Consider the following 17215-nt stretch of genomic DNA (forward strand, 5'->3'; position numbering starts at 1 on the left):
TTTTCAAGCGATTACAATTAGTTTTTGCACTTCTAAAGTTAAATTCGAAATTCCGAAACAAGTGGATACAAAAAATTTTGAATGTCGCCCGAAATTTGCAGATAGATACTCTGTTCTTGGCCTGCGGACGCTGCGTGGATTATGATTATATTGTATGAACGAGCGAAAATTATAGGCACGTATATTGAATGGGACTTGGTCACGAGTTGGGGCTTGACTGTGAGGGTGGAGGTGTCATTAGGTGCAAAGTGTCGGCATCAAGGAATCCCGAGTAACGTTTGAAGGGTCGCAGCTGGTCGCACAGAATGCAAGAGGCGTGCAAACATAAAGTTGGAGTGTCGCGCCGAGAGGGAAAGGAAATGCAGAGAATAAATCAAGTCCAAGAGTGAAACGAAACTTTTTTTTAATTTTTCTTTTGTCGTCAAACGGAAATAAAGGGAACATCGAAAAAGCGGAAGATCGGTAAATTTTGCACTTTGCGGACGGCGTTTGAATTTACGAATTTAAAATGATACGCTCAGAAGTGGGTACAGAGTTAAAATCGAGAGAAAAGGAGGAATCGTTCTATGAAAATTTATGAGAAGAATCAATTTTCGCAAATAAGTGAACGACCAACGGCAAATTGATCCTCACAGCTGGCGGAAGCAAATGAATTCCTAGAGCTCAACCAGCTGGGAAATGAGTCAGTTGGCGGGAGACATTCCCGGAATTTCGCTAGTTCCTCGACACATCCCGAGTCCAGATTCCAGTTGAGATTGGAAGCGTGAATGGTGGGGGAAAAAATAGAGACGTAGTGTCTCGGGACTCGAGGGTCGGGATTAATGGAGCCGACCGCTTCACGAAGAGACTTTTGGTATCAACGTTTGCTTCGAAGTTTAAACTACGTATCGGGAGAATCGCTTGAAACTTGAAAATCAACCGCGCATGCGCCAAATAATTCAATCTCATTGGTCGGCGAAATCTTCCCGCAGCGATGTTCTTGTCTGCGATGCAGGCGAGCCAACGTACGCAAAATGTGTACGTTTGAATTTTCAAAGAGCATAAGCGTTGAATTCCGACCGTTCTTTGAAGAATCGATTTTCCAACCCAGTAACAAATGCATCCCAAACCTTTCCGAGTCACTGCCTCGATTATTTGAGATTCTAACCTCGAAAATTCGTATCAAATACATCGCCGGCGGAAACAGTTTGACAGCTGAAAACTCCGGATGGCCAGCCTGCACAAACAGCGGATAAAACTCGCGCATGCGCGGTTGATTTTCAAGTTTCGAGAGATTGTCCCGGTACAGTCACTGGAAATTGATATCGACGTTGTTTATAGTCAGTTCAATACCAATCATCGTACCACGACGATAAATCCATTTTTCACTGTACCAAACGTCGATTTTTGGCATACCTATCCCTTGTCTCCGCGAATCGATGCGCTGGGTAAAACGAGTTGTGCCAAACGAATTCGCTTCCTGGGCGTATTCCTTATTCCGCCAAGTTCCAGCCTCGGTTGGCATACTGTTCGTGTGACAGAGATGAACCGGAAGAGGGTCGAAGAAGCCTACGACGATGATGATGGTGATGATGATGACCGCGGTGAAGGAGAAGCAGAAGAAAACCTCGATTGGACCTCTTCGGCCGCAATTTTGCTCATTTCCGTTCTCCCGTTATGGCCGGCCCTTGTTGCCCTCGCAAATTCGATACATTGCTGTCGTTTTTCAAACACTGGGTGATTCCTCTTCGCGCCAATTGCCGGAAGTGGGTTAAGGGCTTCATCATTTCGTTCGAATGGCCATGCGCTCAACTATCACAGAGATGGCTTAAATAAACAGGGAAAGCGTTGCTGAAATAAACGGCTGTGTTTTTTTTTTTGTTCTTCTCAAAACGGATTTTTGAACCGTCCTGCAACAGTGATTTGAAGTAAAATAATTGCGCAGGGTTGAGGGAAATTATAATTGATTGCTTGTACCGCAAATCTATTTGAAATCGTAATTTGAATATGAAAAGACAAACGGTGAAGATTCGAACCACAAATACAATTGCAACATTTTGCAATGTAATGAAAATTATTCGTCCAAGACTGTTGTAAGTGATAAAATATCATTTTTGGTTTCGAGTATATATCAAGTGCAATGTTTGTTCGAAAGATTATCGATATTATGAAATGTATAACTGCATAATTTTGCGGTTTGAACACATTATACAGTATATTCGAAGCACAATTAATTTTAATATTACCAAGCCTGCAAATATGGAGAATAATTTCTACCATTTACAGTACGATTCTGCTAAATGAGAATTAGGAAATTCGGGTAACGATTATACATTCAACTTGAATAAACGCTTTCGAACTTCGAGAACAGATTATAAATATGAAAATTAAATGTACGCTGAATATAATTAAATGAATGCGGATGGTGTATTGATCGTTCAATTTTCCGGTTTACGTTTCAGAATCGTAAACTACACGAAATTATATTTTCACTTGCAAGACACACTCGCGGGCGAGAATTCGTTGTTAGACAAAGCTGAGAAGCAGAGAGAGAGAGGGAGAGAAAGAGAGATATGTATACATATCTGCAATATTCGTTTGTCTTGATCGTTCCCGAATTAACGTCAAGTCCAACTTCCCGCTCGTTGAGAACTCTCGGTGCGGCAATCTCATTTGAATTAGCTTCAGCTTTTGAGTTCGTTGCCAAACGACTCGAGTGTATTATTATAACCTCTGAATGTACACGGATGCACATGAAACACTTCAAGTTCCGTACGCTTTTTCATATCTCGTTACGTTGTTACTCATGAATATTTCGGGATAACACATAAGTCATGAGAACCAACTGCTTCACTTGTTATACCGTAAATAAATACCTATTCGAATTTGAATATCACTGGATCCTGATAAAAACCGCAGCTAACTGACGTGAAAGAAAAAATGAGTTAAATTTGATTGAAGCGACAGAAAAAGTTCTCCACTTTTCAAAACTGCGTTTGATTTTTAGTGTCGAATAACAATGGGACAAGGGTTTCCGACGAGGGGAGTTTATTTACTCGGACAAGAAGAAATAAAGAAAACGGAAGTAAAGATCTAGGGACTGTAGCGCCCATCTATTGTTGGCTTGACGTAGATTTACGTAATGCAACAAAATACACACGTCTGCGCATGAATGTTATAAATTTGTTCTGTGTGTGTATAAATTGCGATAATTACGACGACATGAAACCGGCAATAAGATACATTAGCATCCGGCATTGTTCGCAGCTGCGTATATCAAATAAATTACGGTTAAATCGGGGTATGTCAACTTTCCAAAATGGGATCACGGATAGGATTTATCGTCAAACTTTTAGCGTATCCAGCAGTTGAAAATAACCGATGGAATATGCATTTTCAGCAAAATAGCCTGATCTTGGAGAATATGAAGAAAGCCATTCCGCATTAGATACTCGGGAACTAACAAAAAAAGACATGATTTTTAGACATTTTCAGTTCTGTGTATGGGACGGGGATGAAAGCTGGATATTTATATATATTTTTTTTTTTTTTTTTGTGGCCAAGTACACATTTTGTCGTATATTTTGTTACTTTTAAAAAAGGAGGAAAATGGTATGATAATTAAATCGGTATAAATATTCCAGGGATGTTGAAAATATGTAAAAATAAAAGAAACTCGAGATCCTTAGAATACTTATACCGATTTGATTACCATCCCATTTTAATCCCACTCGAAAAATTTCAGGATATATATTATAAAATGTTCACCTAATTCTCAGATAAAACAAAGAATGAAGAGAAAAAAAAAAACCAAAAACAAAGGAAGCAATTTATTTTCATCCCTTTCGCGTGTAGAGGAGTTAAAATGTAGAAAAAGCTTCTAACCATTTGCCTTAGAATGCATATCACATTCGGAAAGCTCAGAAATCTTCTTCACAACAGAATAAACATTGGGTCATATTTTTCTGACGGAAGAATGTGCAAAAAATTAGAAGACAAAAATTTAATTGCAAAAAAGTGCCATTCAACCTTTAGGGTTGAGCTTTTTTTAGCCTTGTTAAAAATTCCTTTATCCTCGACACGTTAACGGTGAAAGAAAGGAAAAAAACTTCTTATTTTACAGAGATATTCCTCCCAGGTGCGATGTTTCGACAGTTTTACAAAGCTTGGCAAATATCGCCTCTGCAAGCTTTGCTGATCGTAGTATAAGGTGTCTATTTCACGTTCGTTTCCGCATCGACACTTGACGGAATTGGCTTTGAATGTTACACGCACTGCGTCCGGAGTGCTGAGGGCATATCCGCCTCGACGTGTACACAATAAGATCAGGCGGGTTTGAAGGTTCGCATCGCATGGGGCGAAATGAGGAAGGGAAAGGCAATCACCTCAGACATGGCTGGAGCTGTGAAACTTTGGCCAAAGTTTTCGGCTGGAGTTTCGCGAGAGCTTTCAGGATTCTGACCTAATACCGCAGATTCGGCACGCGGCTATATGCATATATATGACATAGAATCTTACACCTTGACGTTGAGTAATCTGTTAATCACAAGATTCAATTTCGCCAATCGGTTTTGCCCCGTTGCGTGAAATGAATCGATTGGATAACGCATGTCAAATAATTATATTCACAAGCTACGAAGATATCCTCAAGAATAGAAAAATAAAAATAGTGCAATTGTGAAAAGTCTAAAGCTTAGATATCGCTGTTTTATTTTAAATTTCTCAAAAATTTTTGTAAAACTAGTACTACCATGTTTATTCTACGAAGGGTTCGGTATATTCAGAAGACTGTAATTCCATTCGAATCCATTGAACCGCTTTTTTTTTTTTTTTATACGTTCGCAACGTTGAATATTTAATTTTACAACGTCACACCGATATTGATTTTAATAGATTAATGGGAATACTGAATTCCATAGTGAGAAAAAGAAACTGTTCCAGAGAGATTATTAAAAAGTATCGATTTTTGGCGGACCGAATATCCAGTTCCATCCTTTTAGAGCCGGGTGATATTTCGATTAATCGTTTATCAAACGTGCATATAATTACTGTCAAGATTTTGTGTATTTTGAACTCCGTCCGAGCTCGTGCAAACTGTAACTCCGCCTCATAAATACTGACAACGAATTTTATACGTTTTTTCAAACAAATTTTTCTGAAACTGAAAGAAAAAATTTTCCCGCACTGAACTAGAATGTATACAATTTTGAATCACAAGATACGATTTAATTCTTCCTCTTTTGTTTCAGAAATATGTCAGCGAGGGTTCCATTGTTCGAGACTGTGTACCGGAATGCCAACAGAAAGGTTAGTTTGGTAATAGAAAATAATCGAGCCATTAACTCGCCCCCCCCCCCCCCCCCCCTTTCCTATTCTTGTCATTATAGTGATTTTCATAACTATTTACTGACATCCAATTGAGCGAAATGATATAAAATCATTTGATTGAATATGTATTCAAATTATTTTAACACTCTAAGTTATTGTACATAATAATAATCATAATTGGCTTTTTGGAATAAAACGTATAATTTTATTCGTGCGGACTTGAATAAATTTCCTAGATTAAAGCGAATCGGATCGCATTAAAGTACAGTCGTGAGTTGGAACGTTTGATGAAAACAAAAATTTCCCCTTCTCGAGATAACACGCATAAGTAGTAAAGTATGTTGAAATAATTAGGTCGTATTTTTACTTCTTTCTTAGTAATGATATCTGCAAAGGTTATGCAGATAAGAATTCAGCTACTTGGTATGTACGACAGACCTCACACCGTCTTTCATTTAATCAGTTGAATTCGCGTCAACTTTACAAGCCAGAAAAAAAAAGAAAATCGTTCTTTATCAACTACCGAAGAAAAAAATATAAAATTGAGCGGAATATTCATGAGACTTTCCGTGTTGGGCGGAAATGAAACGCATCCGCAAGACATTGCGAAGCCGCACTTACGGCTGTGTAAGATTTGGAATATGGTTAAGCGAATAAAACGGAAAAGTCAGAAGAGTGACGAAAGAATAAAGGGCGAAAAGTAGCGAATAGAAATTCTTGCAAAAGAGAGACTTTATCGGGAATTTCGTGTACCGTGTAACGTGCGGATTTGCATCGCTTTTGCATACAGCGAAAAGCGCGGCCGCATCGATGTTAAAAATTCTCTGCGAAAAGCCCTGGAATATCCATAAACGTTTTATATTATATAAGAAAGCCAGAGGTTTCTTTCATTCGGAAAATTCCAACCTGCAGACTTGAAAAATATGGGAAAAATAAAAATCTTCCGAGATCTAAAGGATACAACTCTTTCGCAACGGCTCAACGCGATATTGCAGCGGATTTACAACATCGTCGAGATGGACGAGCAGAATTTTTACGTTAAATACAGTCTTTTTAAACATCAAGTACAAGTAACGGTTTACTTGTTTTTCTGAAAATTTAAACGCTCGTCAATAATAAGTTAGGAACTGGTACGAGAATAATAAGTTTATAACGTAAGTTTAACGTATTCCAGATAAAAATAAATGAATACCTTTTTTAAATATACACGATTTGGATGGTGATCGGTTTTTCTTCTTTTTTAAAGATCAGTATTTATATCAAATAGTGTAGCAATTCATTGGTTTTCTTTAAATACTCCACAAACCCAGTCTAATAATAATAAAAATTTCCACTCAACTAATGTTGCGCATTAGCCTGAATAATTATTGAAATTTATATAGTATCAGACAAAATCACATCTGTCAAAGCGAATCTCTATAAAATATTTAAAAACATTTAGCAGAACTTTTTTTTATGTGGATACTTGATAGTAATCAAGACATTAAATAATGTGATTTTGAAGGCGATTTTTGTGAAAACATTCATTCCGATACAAATCGTACCCAAAAATTGCTCGTCGAGTAACGTACACTTTTTAAAAAAAAATTTTTTACGACGTGTAGAAAATCATTGCGTGTAAACAGCCGCTATTACTGAGGTAAATGAAAATTTATGGGTTTTCATTGAAAACGCGTAAAAACCGAGCAGATCTATACTTTCTCTCGTAAGAAAGTAAACGATTAATTATTTTCCAACCGGATGGTGTTGAAATAAATCATTTCGCCATTTGTGCACCTGCGAAAAGTCCGAGGTTGAAATTTCGGTCTTCTTATTGATCGAGCATTTACCGGGTGGGAAACACTATTTTTCTTCCTCTTATTCTTCCAGTAAATCTTTCGCCAGCCGGTCCTTCGGTGTGCGGAAAATCCATCTTCAAAATAACGGGTCGCTGGCCGACATGTCGAGGCCCTCGTCCGCTAGAATAGACACTTTACTCTGCACGGCCAGGCATCGATCCGTCGTTACAGGCGATTAAACATTAATGAATACTTAAAAGTATTGGAATACTGAAATCGAAAGAATCCACCGCGGTCAATATTTTTTTAATCAAACCCCTTTTTTCACATTTCCATTTTGCATTTGTTTATTATTTTCGAAGTTTAGTAATACACTTGTTCGTTTATCGCTGTTATTGCGGTTACTATCATTTGTTTTTCAAGTTTGGAATATACGTTTACGCATCGTATAGGCTTTGTTTTTCTATTTTCCTATAACGTGAAATGCGGTATTATACATTATACTACATAATTGGTTTAATTTTGAATTTTCGATTAAATTTCAGTATTAGATTCATTATTGTTATTGTTTTCGCCGATAGCTTGAATTCAATCCGCCTTAATTAATGATATCTCGATTATAATTCGAACAGTTCTAGTTTACAAATCCAGGACGATACAAAAATTGTCTATAGTATGATGTCAAATATTGCATTGGTAAAAAAAGACCAAGATTCAGGTTGTAGTAACATTATCCTAACAAAAGACTAAAAAAGAGGTTTTTGCCATCTGATAGCTATCGAATAATTTTTAAAGAGTTGAATTTCCAAAATCCCTGCAATGAGAATATTTAGCCGCGTCAGGGTTTACCGAATTTCGGAAAATCCCAAATTAGCAAGTGCACTGAGAAAAATTTCATTTGTTACAGTAGCTAGAAAAATTGAGTAAAACAGGTATCGTTAAAAAAGTGTTTGAATATTATTGGAATTACGAAAAACGAAGTACACGTTACCATTTTGCGCTACTGTCGATCCTTTTTTGGCAATTGCAACACAAAATCAGTTTGCTCGGTTTACTCTACTTTTTTAGTTAAATAAGGCTTTAACGTCAATTTATCGTTGCACGAGCATTAAATTTTCACAACAGTTGCAAGAAAATCTATTAACAGTGTCCGTTACGAGAAAGAATAGTAACGAATACTAGACTTTCTGGCAACAACTAAAAAACTAATTTTCATTTTCTACCTAGAACTATATTTTTCGATTGTGGTAAAAAATGAAAGTAGTCAAGGACTGAGCGGTAACCGTGACTAAAAATTTCTCTCAGTGTGACGATTTCACCTGAACATACGTAGCGTTGTGAAGTAGAAGAAGCTCCGAGCAGAGAAAACGATAAAAGCCCCCGGAAAAACGCGAATTAATCAATAATGGAAAACATGGAGTGCAATATACCTGCAGGTCAGATCCCGAATCGCATGATACAGTAGAACCAGCAAGATTAAGAATTTATGTGGGCAGCATCCTTGGCGAAACCGCGTAGAGATACCCAGCTATCTATACACAAGGTATACATCCTGCAGAATAGCGTAAACTGAGTTGAAACATGAGTCACGTTGGCCGCGTCGAAACTCGGAAAGGGGTTTGGCCGGCCATCCGATACGCTGAGCTTTTTTATATCTCATCCGTTTTTTTGCGCGGTGAATTTTCATCCCCGTTACACCTGCGCTGCGCAGGCGATCCGTTGGACAAGGACTAAAGGTCCTGGAGACCAAGGCTCTGATTTACGGGGAATACCTTGAACACACAGATGGACCTCCGTGCCAGGTGAAATACCCGGCTTGTAGGTAAGCTCATATTTCTCCAATTCCCGTATCCTCGCGTTTCTGGGACAACCCGATTTCCTTCCGACTCTAAAAACTCCGGCAATTTCATCAAAAATCGACAAAGCAGGAACAGAACGCAGTATGAATAAAAGTTGGGATAAATTTCCGGCAGGGTTATTTGTGTTGATAATGGTGAATATGAACGAAACAACATCCTTGCTATGTTAAATGTAATAGAAATAAATGTGAGAGAAGTCGAATGTCACAATTAAGCTAAGATGCGAACAACCTGAGAAAAGGGTTTGAGTAATTGGGACCTTCCAAATGATTAAACTCCGGTGTTGTTCGTACGGTTCTAACGTTTTGGGGCCATTTTACTCGATGATCTAATTACCACAAGTTTTCTGAAAAACATTTGCAAAATCGTATATCACGGTGTGGTTATAATCCTCAAATGTTATTGCCGACGAACATTTATTGAACCGTACCATACTAACTAAAATATATTTTTATTTTGTTAGAAAATAACTGTTTGTGAGATTTTTTCAGATATTCTCTGGATAACTCTATGGAGAAAAAGATGAGCCTGAAAGATAGATACTGGGTAAAAACACCACAGTTTAATCATAATGTACGTTCTAGTTATCAGCCAAATAACATTGATGGAAATTTTGTAGACTGACTTTTCTTTTTTCCAACATTTTATTCAGACAATGCAACCCATTCATTATTGAAAATTGAATTATTAAATTCATGGAGATTTTATTGATTCACATAGACCGAGTTTCATTCACATATTTTTTTCTTGCTACAATCAATTGATAAAAAGCATTATTAATTACAATAACGCCAATAATTTCGCTCGGTGACATTTTTTGCGGCTCGACCGATTTACTTCAAATTTGAAGCGAACTATATTCCTTTACAGTTAATCCTCTCTGCCGCAATCCAATTTTAGTTTTCTCACCAAAATAGCAATCGTCTCAAGTTGACGTTCAACTTTCGATAAAAATTTGAGACTGTCGCGTTCGATCGACAAAACAAATACGACAATCGTAAAGAAGCTCGGTCGAATGGATTCTCAAAATTCACTCGCTCTTTCATGCCCGTCTATACTCGAATCCCCTTAGCGAACCATTCGTCGATTTCGCTCCATACGTGCTTCGTACCATCCGTCGTAAAAATCGACTCGGAGTCCTTTCATGACTTGGGAAGTGACCGATTCCGTTCTCTAACGCCGATAGCCAGTGTCCAAATCCTTCGAATCCAAGTATCAACCATCAAGGTTTAAGTGGAGCTTTGGCGACTCGCCACCTGAATCAGAGCCAACGGCACGGCGAAAGAAAGATTTCCGAAGCAGCTGGTTGCTGTTGTTCGTTTCTGAAGGGTTCACGGTCTTAAGAGGAGTTCAGGGTCTCACCTGCGGATCCGAAACCAGGGGTGAAATTGTGAAATGCTCTTCGTGTAAGCTTGACACCGTGAAACATTACGCGAATACTGCGGGATTATAATTATGATAGACTGAACAGGTGGCAGGTAACGCAGCGGATGTCATTCGCGGAAGATGACAGGGATGAAATAAGGATTAGCTTGGTTAGGAGGAGGCTTTGGGGATATGGCGTCGAACCCGCCTCCGTCATCCGCGAGTTAACCATCCGTGAAACCTTTTCCCACACTTTTTACCTCATCCGTGATATACGTATACTTGGAAATCACGCGCGCGTTACGACACTTTTTTATTCTTCCAGAACTCTGCCGAATCTTTTGCAATTTCGCGGATTTTTTGACACTTTGAAATCTCACATTCTGCGCGTATCAATTTTTTTTTATTCTTTTCTTTTCTCGCCAGGGGGGGAAGAGGGGGATTTTGTAAAAATTTTGGCACTTGTAAGGCGATTTTTAACCTGGCGTAAAATATTGTATCGAAAATTCCTGTAACATTTCATTTACTGGGAAATTTTAGTGCTGACGAGTATTCAGAGATCTGTGGCTTAAATAGTTTACAAGGATCAGATCCAGTTTTAAAGACCAAACTAAGCATTCTGAAAGTTTGCATGATTCTCTTACAATTACCATATAATTGTACGATGAAAATTTACAAATTTTAATAAACTGGCATACGATTTGTTTACGGTTTTTTTATTGCATTTGTTTAGGTTTCTCGGGGACCTGCTAAAATGTTAACATCGATTTATTGAAAACGGAGGGTAGAACGGTGAAATTGCATCTTATATAAGCATAAAAAGTAGATTGATGATTCTAATAAAAACCTGCCTTTAGTGTTTTCAATATTCAAACCGAAAATTTCTCGGAAAAAATTACGAACCGAAGGTACCGAAGTATCGGGAGATGGGAAAAACCGCACGACTCGCAGTACATCCCTCATAAAAGATTCTGGATCTCGGAACGTGTGCAATTTCGGTAAAGTGTTGTCGGCGTCTCGAGGGACCAGATCAGTCATTCGAAAGAACGGGTTGGTACCCACTTTTCGGCGTTACAGGTTGGCGTGTCAAACCCGAGCTGCCCGAGAAACACAATCTGTCAATTCGATTGTCAGAGCGGCGCCTTATAGGCGAGGCACGCAGTGACCCTGGGATAAAATAACTAGGAAACGATTGAATGTCATCGATTTTTGATCGGCGGTCGCGGCGAGGTCGCTTCGACCTCTCCAAAAGGACAGCAAAATGACATCCCCAGAGATCCTGTATCTCGTGCATTGATTACACCGACGGGGTTGACACTAATTTTGGATTGGGAAATTCTACGACTTTTCCACAGTTTCCAGATTCAAAACTGTGATTTTCTGAATACTTCGCGACCTTTCAGATTCAAATAACGAACGAAAAACTGTAGTCAGATGATGGAGAATTATTTTGCTCTTCACCCTCACGGAAAAAACCCCAAATTGGGTGAAAATTCGTACCCCTAACTTTTTTCTTATGGGAAATCAGCATTATCCATGAGTTGGGGGTACGAATTTTACACCCAAGTGGGTTTTTTTTCCGTGAGGGCACACTTCCCTTAAACCGGGAGAAGTGACGTTTTTTATACAAATATTTCTGTCTGTAGTAATTATACAGTCTTAAACTGTTTTCATTTTCTACAATAACCGAAAAGTAATACAGTTCACGGCGCAAAATGAAAACGAGTTCTAGAACTGTAACCAGAAAACCTAATTGTATCTATTATGACTATCTTTTATCTTAATCCTGGTCACTCGTGTTGTGCTATTTTTTGTTACTATTGCGTGTGATAATTTAATATTTCCGGAAGAATAACATGATTCATTCAACTGATAAACATATAGCAAATCGAACTACCGCAAAATATAACTTTGAAAACTATAATCACTGAGCACTGATTTTGTGGAGACGAACCAGTCCGGTCACCCAACTTATTCGGAGCTCGATTTCACACTGACTGCCGAGGCGCCGGTCGCTTCTGCTCCGCTCGAGCAGTTTTATTCGATGCGCGTACTCGCCGCCGCGCATGCGCAGTACGAACGCGCGAAATCCGTTACCCCCAGACGCGAGTACGGGTTTTTTTTTTTTGGTGTGCGTGTACGGTAGGAGTGCGCGGTATTTCGGTATACTGAATTTTTTTTGGTATCTCCTTCCTCGAAATTTATCGGTATGGGAACCTTCTGTCAATACCGATACCGAAATAGCGAAATTTCGGTAAGTACCGAAGTACCGAAATTTCTGATAATCTAAATACTATTCAGATTATTGGTATTTACTACAGTTCAATACAGATTTTTCTTAGTCTTTTTTCGACGATGTTTGTAGATTAAAGTCTAGCGAAATTTTGGTACTTCGGTATTTACGGAAATTTCGATATTTCGGTTTACCGAAAATACCGAATACGAAACTCGTACCGAGAATCGGTATCTAATTTCCAATACCGCGCACTCCTGGTGTACGGTCCTTTGGCCGTCTCTTCCGCAAGAAGATGCCGAGACCACGGTACCACCTCGTAGGCTCGCACGAACTTTTGGTTGACTTAATATTTCCAAGCTGTTTGTCCGCATTACAGAGCTCACGGGTCAGCGAGAACCAAGGAAGACACCTCGTCATACTCTCTCGTTCTCTTTTATAAACTTCCTCACGCGTGCGACTCATTCGCCAAAGCTCGTACGACGTAACCGGGGTTCATTTATAGTTGGACAAATCCTTTACTGTAAACTGAGGACTCTTACGAACTTGATTCTCACTTCTACGAGGCAATGAAAGGAACGGTTACACTGACAATGAATTAGATAGGTTAATGTTTATTAAGGGAAAAGAAGCCACATGGTAAATAAACAATGCATTTTCATATCGGAAGACAAATCAAGAATCGCTGATTTGTCGGTTGGCGACAATCGCATAAAATAAGTACCGATTTTGCACTATATTTTCTTGTGATTTCACCGATATTTAAATTTTTGTTTCAACGATATACCGGATGATATTTCGCTCAGTTTAATTTTTTTAAACGCCATTATCCGGCACTGTCACTTTATTTCACGGCGAGTGGTGCCATAAATAAGGGCAATTGAAAGCAGCGGCTACCCTGTCGGCCTGCAGAGCTGTATAATTACACCTTCATCAACATTTTTATCTCGATTTCGGAAAAAGATTTATGCCAATTGTCGTGGTGCCTGCTCGGTTGACCTGCAAGTAACGAGCCTGTCTTTGATTCTTTGTTTTCACTCCACCCAGAAGAGTAACCTTCACGGTTGTTTTAATCACGGTGGATCTTAATATTACCTAATCTCGGTTATAAGCGACTTTCGGAAATCGGTAAATACACTGCAGGCTGGAAAAAAATTACGCACACAAAATACCGAAATTATGGATCCGCTTTCCTTGAAAAGTAAACTTCACATTCTTCATCAATTAAACATTATACTCCCGAAGTGGGAACAATATCTATACTCGAGAAAGAACGCAAAATTTAAGGGGAAATTCTGTTTCAAGTTATTTTTTTGAGAAGATTATTCATTCAGGAACGAAATTAACTGTATAATTATTCTGTAGGCATTAAAAAATGAACGCATGAACCCTGTCCTGGACACTAGCGGGACGATACGGGATCCGTTGCTCTTACATACCTTCTACATAATTCAATTTAAATCTCTATTTATAGATATGATATAACATCAAGTATAATAACGCCAAAAATATCTTTCTTTTCTAATTTTTAACTAAATATTTCTGTCTGTCTTTCTTTCAGGTACTAACGTAAACATAAAACTTTTATTTTTGTTTTAGATTAAGATTTATATCAATTAGTTGGCGACAATCCCTCTGAGATTATTAAACATTTAAGTTTCATATTAAATCATTTATACCAAACTGTAATATCCATTGACACAGTACCTGAAGCTTCATTGTGAGCTTTTTTCTTGTTTTAAGTAAGTTGACTGGCCAAATATGGATAGATGTCATTAATTTTTCACGAGATACTCACGCATTGAGTATTTATCAAATAATTGTTATATTTGTAAGCATATACGAATGTCTCTTCGAAATGCAAAAGTACAAAATACTGGAATGGTAGATAAAGAAGTTTGAACATTTCACGTTGCTTCAAGATTGTTAAAAATCTAGTATATTCATTCGGTTTCACTCTACATTACCTTATTATATTAAGAAGGAGAAGACTATTGTTAAAAAAATTATCACTGATACACATTTTTTTTTATCATGTTAGCATCGTTCAAAATTTGATTTATAACATTGTATCAATATATTGATTATAATCGTCAAGTAGCAATTGAATTGACAACTGAAAAAAAGAAATGGAATCCGTTTCAATCAATTCGTAGAAAATGGTCTTCGGAATACCTGAAATTAATGAAATGAAGCAAACCTACTTAATTTTGCAGCAACATTTTGAATCCATTTGATATCCAAGCTTTTTTTAAAGATTCTCACAAGTTTTCTACCCTAACAACGAATTGATAAATACTCATAATTCCTCAGCCTCGCAAAAAAATTTGCAAACAGTATCGATTCCTACCAACCTACAGCCTCCTCGACACTTTTCATCACCTCGCATCGACGCGGGAGAGTGGATATACAAGTAGAGAGTTCTGAACAGAGATTCCTATGCCGCCATTCACCGACTAGGAATTCTGTCCGATGAGGGTTGAAACTATGGTAATGCGGGGTAAATAGTCAGTAAGGTTACGTAAGCAACGAAACGATCCGATGATCGATGGAGTCAATCAGAGTGGAAATATCCCCTACCGCCGAATATTTTAGGAAAGGGTTTGTCTCTTGGCTCAAGTGTCGGTAAATGTCGGTAAAGAAATCTGCGTCCGGAATTCTCCTTGTACGTTTACTCGGTGGAAAAAAAATTCGTCCCGAAATGAATCTACCTAACAATCAAAAGGGTGAGCTTGCAAAGACCGGCTGATAGTTGAAAGATAGCGAAGGTGAATCGGGAGCGATGCAGTTTATATCGATTCTCATTTTCTCGGGATACCTATATGTCTACATCCATAGTTTTCCAGTTTCGCAGGGCGAGTCGTCCGAATCAAAAGGGTGAGTAATTCCCAGGGTATAATCCCGAGAATTCGCAACCCCGAATCCCTCTGCCCCGAATATCCCGAATTGAGCCGACGCGTTATCAATGTTTCAGAGTCCTGGAGCACTAAAACATACTGCTGTCGGGAAGATGGATGCAACTCGGCCCCCGGATCGTCGTCGTCCACTTCCAGCGCCATCATGTGCGCCTTGGCAGTGTTCCTTAGCCTCTTCCTTCAGCAGTGGAGCAATCTTCGTGGCTAATAACGCTGCTCCGAGGGATCCGTACATAAACAACAACCGCGGGCGGTAACAGACCGTGATTAATTCCCCATCTCACCCAGCGTCTCTGCTTCTTCTTCTTCTTCTTCTTCTTATTCTTCTTATTCTCCTTCCTATTCTTATTCTTCTTATTCTCATCCACTCAGACTTCACGTTCCTTTATCTCATTTCATCGTTCTCTTCTCGCCCACCTTCCACCACTTTAGCTGTCCTGTGTATTGTGATCGGAAAACAAACGAACAACGGAGAATCGGATACAAATATCAATAACAATAATTATATAAATAATAATTATAATACGTTACCCCTTGTTTCTTTGTTTTATAGCGTTTAACACCGCGAGCCTTTTTATTTTGCGAATATTAAAACTTGTCAACGAAATTCACGAAATTTTATCCGAACCTTGCGGTTTTTCTTTCATTTTCCTCTCTCTTCATTCGTTTTCCTCAAATAAATATTCGCTCTTTCTAGTCATTATCATTATTACTATTATTGCTATTGGTATTATTAGAGTACATAATAGGTATATTTTTTCGTTGCATTATAAATTTGTAAATATACGCAACTTTGACTATTACTAATAATGATATTATTATTAATAATAACATAGCTTGTAAACATTGAGAAGATACGTAGTTGTATAATCAGTTCTCATGAAGGATCACATTCTAAAATACTATATATAATATGATAACGCGATAAAGATAATTGTAACGATAACGATTACAATACAATAACATGCATACATATATATATAGAAAGTATAGAAGTATAGAAAGAAGAAGAATGAAAGAAAGAAAAAAGTATCGAATTGAGAGGAAAAAAAAAACACATTCATAGGTATGAATGAAACGAGAGAAAGTCGGTAAAACGAAATGATAAAAAAAAAAAAAAAAACAAAAAAAAAACCACAAACACGCGTCGTGACAGTATAAATAAAATCATCGCGCTTAATGTACTTATATAAATAATAAACGAACACGAATGAGCGCAGCGGTCGATATAATAAAATGCAAAAAGCATATTCTGCGGGAATTCGACGCCAGATTGATACGATAATTTCGCTGCAAACGATTTAAACCAATTGCCCCCGTGCAGCGCCATTAATTGCAGCAGCAGCAGCAGAAGCAGAAGCAGCAGTGCCGACTGCTGCACTCCATTTATTTATTGGATTTTCAATCAGGCGTCGATGAGGGCGTGATTTTTATACCGCATGCGCCTGCACTTTTCGGTTGAATTTTTCACCTTTTGTTAGGCTATATTTATATACATATATACATATGTATATATATATATATATATATATATATATATATATATATACACGTGTATAAATTGCCTCTCTCTTTTGGTCTCGGGGTGAGTAATAATTCACGGGAGTACCTGCATAAAATACACACAGAGACCCTCCGCGTGAATAATTTCGTGCGATTTTCGAATCTGACGGCATCGACGAAATGCAGATTTTATTATCTCCACTCAGACGAGACGATCTATTTATTGCAACCTCGTATAAAGTCACTTCAATTTCT

At 38.1% G+C, this 17215-nt stretch overlaps 1 protein-coding gene across 2 annotated transcripts in view; it reads left to right on the top strand.

Moving 5' to 3' along the window:
* Positions 1–16601, top strand: part of LOC124302947 (lymphocyte antigen 6G) — a 60994-nt gene extending 44393 nt beyond the window's left edge. For both annotated transcript variants that reach the window (XM_046759557.1, XM_046759559.1), the window contains 2 exons: positions 5229–5286; positions 15517–16601. In XM_046759557.1, coding sequence (XP_046615513.1) covers positions 5229–5286; positions 15517–15665 — 207 coding nt within the window. In that variant the 3' untranslated portion in view covers positions 15666–16601. The remainder of the gene's footprint in view (positions 1–5228; positions 5287–15516) is intronic.
* Positions 16602–17215: the final 614 nt, after the last annotated feature.

The sequence above is a fragment of the Neodiprion virginianus genome, chromosome 4, assembly GCF_021901495.1.
Source record: "Neodiprion virginianus isolate iyNeoVirg1 chromosome 4, iyNeoVirg1.1, whole genome shotgun sequence".
Taxonomy (NCBI): Eukaryota; Metazoa; Arthropoda; class Insecta; order Hymenoptera; family Diprionidae; genus Neodiprion; species Neodiprion virginianus.